The following is a 7,122-nucleotide window of genomic DNA, read 5'->3' on the forward strand; positions in this document are numbered from 1 at the left end:
AACCAGTAATTGTAGTCTGCAAATTATGTGTTGTTGTTGAGTGTCGGTGCTGTCTACAATAACCATGTAATACTCTCCCATATCAGTAGGTGGCAGCCGGTAGCTAATTGCTTTGTATTTGTTGGAAACAGCAGGAGGCAGTGTGCAGATAAAAAAGGTATTTAATGCTTAAACAAAAAAATAAACAAAAGGTAAGTGCCCCTAAGAAAAGGCTTTGAAGCTTAGGGAAGGCTATGCGGAACAAAACTAAAGCTGAACTACAAAGTAAACAAAACCAGAATGCTGGACGACAGCAAAGACTTACTGTGGAGCAAAGACGGCGTCCACAAAGTACATCCGTACATGACAATCAACAATGTCCCCACAAGGGAGGATAATCCATCCATTTTCTACCGGTTATTCTCTTCGAGTCACGGGGGGCGCTGGAGTCTATCTCAGCTACAATCGGGCAAAAGGCGCGCTTACACCCTGGACAAGTTGCCGCCTCATCACAGGGTGAAAACAACTGAAATATTCTTGATTGCTAAAACAAAGTAGATGCGGCAAATATCGCTCAGAGGAAGACATGAAACTGCTGCAGGAAAATGCCCCCCCAAAAAATAGGAGCGCAAGTCAAGAACAAACACTATACACAGGAAAACAGCAAAAAAGTCCAAATAAGTCGGGGTGTGATGTGACAGGTGGTGACAGTACACCTACTTTAAGACAAGAGCAATAGTGATAGTTATGCTTTAAAGTCATAACCAACTATTGCCACGACAACTTTTTACTGTCAACTGAGTTTCGTTTTATAGTGATTTCTGCTGGTGGTGTGCCTCCGCATTTTTCCAATGCAAAAAATGTGCCTTGGCTCAAAAAAGGTTGAAAAACACTGTGCTATGGTACTAAGACCATAAACCATAAACAGTTAACTTTTAAAGCAGGGTGGCACAGGGGCCATCTGTGGCCCATGACTCGATTGAGATTGGCCCTAGGTTAATAACAAAAAATAAATACCAGCATAAATTGGGAAAACAGCAAAAAACACCAGGAAAAAGAGCCAAAATGTTGACATCAGCCAATAACGACGACACAAAGCTTTGTCTTTAAGTCGCTGGCTTATAGTGTGTCAACAATAGCAGCGTAAGCGAGGGTTAGCTCACTGCTATCATTGATTGACTGAAACTTTTATTAGTAGATTGCACAGTACAGTACATATTCCATACAATTGACCACTAAATGGTAACACCCCAATACGTTTTTCAACTTGTTTAAGTCGGGGTCCACGTTAATCAATTCATGGTACAATAAAGTGCTAAAATAGTCTGTCTGCGTTGGCGCTTATAATGATACTCATATTTGGTTAATTTTCAGTTCACGACATGTACAGGTAAATGGAGAATTGTTGGCGCTTTCTGTATGGTTTTTAGAAAGGGTATAATGAGCGCAACAGAGGACCCTCGACCTGTTGAGTCATTTCTTAGTCATTTATAAAAGCATAAAAAAGCCTAGCCTATGTGTTCTTATCTCACACAAGGATCATGAATGATGAACAGCACATCTTTTTACACATAAAAAAGCCTAGCCTATGTGTTCTTATCTTACATAAGGATCATGAATGATGAACAGCACATCTTTTTCCAATTTTTGTGTATTTCCGGTATGACTGATCTGATAATATGGTCAGCGTGCAGAAGCGTTCCCATTGTAATCTCAATATAAGGATATTACAAAAGGTGTTCGGAGCACAATATTAAAAAGGGCTGACTGAATTTGTGGCGTTTGTGACATTCCAGATGGTATTTTCACCTACTTTGCGGATTGTAAATACAATTTTATATGTTTTAATGGATACAATAAAACACAAATAAGCATATATTGTCAACTTGTTTTTCCACTGTGTTAGTATTTTCAAACTGTAAACTAACGCAATTTCCTTGTGATCATTTATTCAAAGAATGTAATACTTTCGGATATGGTTTGTCTTCCCTGCAGTTGATTCCAACATGGTTTTTATCTGCAACCACTTTGCTTGATTTTGGCAAAACAAAATTGATACCACACCCGATTTCCTAATGTATGGACGCTGACTTACACTGTTATGCCGCTATGACACCATAGTAGACTCTTTCCATTTCAAAAGTTGTGTGCTTCCACCTGCCCTGAGGAACTTTACTTTATTTTGGTGTCAGAAAAGGGATCTCTAGCAAGGCCTGAGAGAGCCATGAAAGGCAAATATTTTAAAATGTATTTCCGTGAAAGCCGTATAATATTTTGAACACTGAACACAACTGTCAGGTTCAAACCCTGATGACTCACAAGCTTGGACTTGGACTTCGATTTTTTCTTCTTTGCAAAGTATAGTTAGGACGAGCCAGACGTGAATGTGATTATATGTTGATTTATTACTAAACAAACAAAGTACAACAAAAGGCAAACAATGGCGCGCACGAGGGCGGAAAAAAACTTGGCTAATGAAAAAACAAATGACTAGCACAAAGGCTGCAAACTATAAACGTGAAACACAAAAACCTGCACTGTGGCATAAATGACTAAACTTATGTGGCGTGGAAAAAGCGAACAGCATCGGTATGGCATGAAGGAGTTGAGGGATAGGTAGGTGGGTGGTAATGTGGGAGGTTGTCAGACTGACTATCTGCTAACTGTGGCTTAAATAATAACTGTGATCATTACTAACAGGTGTGAGGGCTGAGGATAGGGGCGTGACTTGAGGGCAAGGTGAAAATCAATGAGTTGGCATGGCGACGAAAACAAACCAGGTCCAAAAAAACAAAACATAACATGACCAAAACAAAACATGATCCATAGGCATGACAATGACATCTATTAAACAGACAAGAAGCAAGGAATTAAACAGAGACAGGATTCAATTTAGCTCAATGAGGAGAAACGCGTAGCCCTTTACCCTTGTACAGTGTCGTCCCACACTCTGACAAGATAATTCTACGCCTCCTCTTTTATTTGGACTTTCCCTGATTACAACAATTAAATGCGTGCATCTCTTATTCTTTTTAACAACATTGTTATTCTGAAAGTAACCAATAATAAATAAAAGACTTTTGACCATTAATGCTACTTCTTGAACGATAGAAACGGATGGATGGATTAAAATGCATGAGAATGTTTTATATTTGGAACGTTATTTTTGACACTGTGATTACCAGCGGAATTATGTATAATTTATCGGATAAAGCAATGTCCGCTAGATTTATCTGAGAGCCAGATGCGGTCATCAAAAGAGCCACATCTGGCTCGAGAGCCATAGGTTCCCTACCCCTGCCTTAGACTTTAAATCGGACGAAAGAAAGCCATACAAGACTCTTTTAAAAGGGGAACATTATCATAATTTCAGAAGAGTTAAAACCAATAAAAATCAGTTCCCAGTGGCTTATTTTATTTTTCAAAGTTTTTTTCTAAATTTTACCCATCTTGGAGTATCCCAAAAAAAAGGCTTTAAAGTGCCTGATTTTCGCTATCTGTGAAGCCACCGTCCATTTTCCTGTGACGTCATCCAGTGATGCCAATACAAACAAACATGGATGATAGCACAGCAAGATATAGCGACATTAGCTCGGATTCAGACTCGGATTTCAGTGGTTTAAGCGATTCAACAGATTACGCATGTATTGAAACGGATGGTTGGAGTATGGAGGCAGATAACGAAATTGAAGAACAAACTGAAGATATTGAGTGAATAGCTATTGACGCTATTCGGCCATGTCTGCCTTAGCATCGCCGGTAAAATGTGCAGACCAAGCGATCGGGACTTCCGCAACTTGTGACACTGGAGCAACTTAAATCCGTCGATTGGTAAGTGTTTGTTTGGCATTAAATGTGGGTGGAGGGAAACACTGAATACAAATATAGCTACAAATGTACATACAGCTAGCCTAAATAGCATGTTAGCATCAATTAGCTGGCTCTCATGCCGCGACCAAATATGTCTGATTAGCACATAAGTCAATAACATCAACAAAACTCACCTTTGTGATTTCGTTACCTTTATCGTTGGAAATGCATCTGCAGGATATCCATACATCTTTGTGCCATGTCTGCCTTAGCATCGCCGGTAAAATGTGCAGACCAAACGATCGGGACTTTCGCATCTTGTGACACTGGAGCAACTTAAATCCGTCGATTAGTGTTTGTTCGGCATTAATTGTGGATGGAGGGAAAGGCTGGATGCAAATATAGCTACAAATGTACATACAGGTAGCCTAAATAGCATGTTAGCATCGATTAGCATTCCGTGCTAATCGATGCACACTCTACGTAAATCAACTTGAATCCGTACCTGATCGTGTTGTTACACCCTCCGACAACACTCCGACGAGGCATGATGTCTCCAAGGTACGGAAAACAGTCGAAAAAACGGAAAATGACAGAGCTGATTCGACTCGATGTTTATAATGTGTTTGAGAAAATGGCGGATTGACTACCTAGGTGACGTCAAAACCGAGAGCAAATAATAGAAAGGCGTTTAATTCGCCAAAATTCACCCAGTTAGAGTTTGGAAATTGGTTAAAAAAATATATGGTCTTTTTTCTGCAATATCAAGGTATATATTGACGCTTACATAGGTCTGGTGATAATGTTCCCCTTTAAAAAAAAACAAAAAACCATCAGGAATCTCAAGATAATGCCCAAGGTACGTACCTGGTGTCAGTTCGACACAAGTGCGTCAACCGGGTCCTCCTCGCTCCTATGGGCTCAAGTAAGTAGAGGCAGGAGTGTGTGTGGACTCTGACGCCCTCCAGTCGCACCTCGGGGTGGTCCGTGGACACAGAGGACAGATACAGGGGGCCACAGTAAGGGTCTGCCTGCCAGGTCCTAAACAAATTAAAAGTAGTGTGTTCAATTGTTGCTTTCATGTTTTGTAGCGAAAGAAACACAACACTTAAAATTTCTCCTTCACCTCCGCATAGTCTAAACTATGTTATTCTGTCTCTGTGGTGGTCCTGGTTTTAAAAGTGGGGGGACTAAATCATTCTTGCAAACTTTAAATCAAGTGAAAGTGATTCTTCTTTTTCTTATTGTGTTTCCTCTGTCATTCCCCCATTTAAATATATGATGTAAAACGTGCTGATTTCAATGACTCACTCGGAGGTAACTCAGAGTTCACATGCTCTGACATGAAGAGAAACACGCAAAACACACATGCTGTCAAATCTCATCTGACTTGAGGCTCGGATTAAATATTCATCTGCCTCATTCACACACACTCCAGCCAAATAATATTCTGGACTTTAATTCAAATTTGCCCTTTTCTGAGTATTATTTCAGTAGTCTTATGGGTTCTTCAGCCATGTTACCTGAGTAGCAGGTGCTCCCGGGGAGGGCAGGAGCCCAGACCGTGGCCCTGGCCCTGGACGAGATAGTGATAGACCTCGGCATCATTGGGTAACGTCTGGATTATATTAGTCTGGTGCAAACCTCCCTCCCACAGCTCCTGTTCCCTAAGCAGCCGGTGAAACAAATCCTCCTGGTGTGCTTCCACCTCCACGGAGCCACGCCACATCCACAGCGGGCAATTATCATCCATCTGCAGAGAAAGTGCTCTCTCTTTAGTTAGCTGAATGTACTAAAACAAAACTATACTAACTACATACTAAGTGGCTCAAATGAACATTTCTGATCATTTTTGGGATATTTCTCATTTTGTAATGCAGTACCATGTAAAAGGATCTTAATACATATTCCAAACGTCAAAATAGAAAATACCGTAAAATGTAGCAACAAGCTAGCTAAAAGTATAGTAGTGTCTTAAATAACATTTAATGTAGAAAATGGATGGTATAGAAATGTATTTAAAGATGCTATATGTACATAAGATAGCGCCAAAAAGCTAACCGGACATAAATTAGTTACTTAACAAGCTGAATGCATAAAAAATACCTAGCTAAAAGTTAACAGTTCATTAAGCAGAAGAGTTTTTTCATATTATTCATTGTTTTGTGTTATTATAACTTCTTATGTGAATAACTTTTAACATTTCAACTTCCTACAACATCTCACAAGCTTTCATAATTGTACATTTTTCTTGAGGGCGGTAACACTGTGTGCCAATATGTTATTACCTTAAAGAACGTTGCTTTATTTTGGCAAGGGATATTATTAAACTTATCTTATTTACCTTTTTAAGAGCCAGCGTCACCGCCTCTGGGGCAGTTTGGTTCTCCCAGTCTTGGCTCTTTTCCCTGGCTTCCTTCAGAAGCTGCTGGGTGCTGATCTGGAGCTTTCTTCTCCGTTCCTCCAGCTCGTCCTCATAACTACCAGAACCAGGGGACTGCGATCCTGCAACCTCACTTGAAAGGTCCTCCGTCTGGCCTGCGGAGCTCAAGTTCTGAGAGGGCCAAAATTCCGGAATCTATTTGGTATGAAATTCAGAGGAATGTTCTTACAGAGTCGTGACTTTGTAAAGTATGATTTTGCATGTGAAGCAGGTCCCGTGTACCTCAAAAAGTCTTTGGGCCTCTGTGATCATGTCAGCGAGGCCCTGGGTGGCGGCCAAGTTCTCGCTTAGATCACGCTGGTCTGGGAGCCCATGACTGTACTTCCTGTGACTAGCTCTGCAACAAAAATTTTCTTTACTTTTTAAAAAAAGTTGATACATATACATACACATACAAACATATATACATAAGCACGCACGCACACACACACATATATACATGTATCCACACAATGTCATCGAGAGAATGCCAAGAGTGCAAAAAAGTAATCAGAAAAAATGTGGCTATTTTGAAGAATCTAGAATATAAAACATGTTTTCGGTTATTTCACCGTTTTTTGTTAAGTGCATAACTCCACGTGTTCATTCATAGTTTTGAGTGACCTTCAGTGACAATCTACAATGTAAATAGTCATGAAAATAAAGAAAACGCATTAAATGAGAAAGTGTCTAAACTTTTGGCCTATACTGTATATATACATATACATATATATATATATATATATATATATATATATATATATATATATATATATATATATATATATATACACACACACATACATACATATATATACATACATACATACATATATATATATATATACATATATATATATATATATACATATACATACATACATTTAAATATATTAAATATATATATATAT

At 39.2% G+C, this 7,122-nt stretch overlaps 1 protein-coding gene across 1 annotated transcript in view; it reads right to left on the minus strand.

The window, feature by feature from the left end:
* LOC133547897 (rho GTPase-activating protein 7-like) overlaps positions 1 to 6,569 on the minus strand; it is a gene marked incomplete at its 5' end in the record, with an annotated part of 10,854 nt that extends 4,285 nt beyond the window's left edge. The window contains 4 exons of the mRNA XM_061893383.1: positions 4,657 to 4,830; positions 5,313 to 5,542; positions 6,134 to 6,343; positions 6,455 to 6,569. Of these exons, the coding sequence (XP_061749367.1) occupies positions 4,657 to 4,830; positions 5,313 to 5,542; positions 6,134 to 6,343; positions 6,455 to 6,569 (729 nt within the window). The remainder of the gene's footprint in view (positions 1 to 4,656; positions 4,831 to 5,312; positions 5,543 to 6,133; positions 6,344 to 6,454) is intronic.
* Between the last annotated feature and the right edge of the window lie 553 nt (positions 6,570 to 7,122).

This window comes from Nerophis ophidion, unplaced genomic scaffold (assembly GCF_033978795.1).
Source record: "Nerophis ophidion isolate RoL-2023_Sa unplaced genomic scaffold, RoL_Noph_v1.0 HiC_scaffold_248, whole genome shotgun sequence".
NCBI classification, from domain to species: domain Eukaryota; kingdom Metazoa; phylum Chordata; class Actinopteri; order Syngnathiformes; family Syngnathidae; genus Nerophis; species Nerophis ophidion.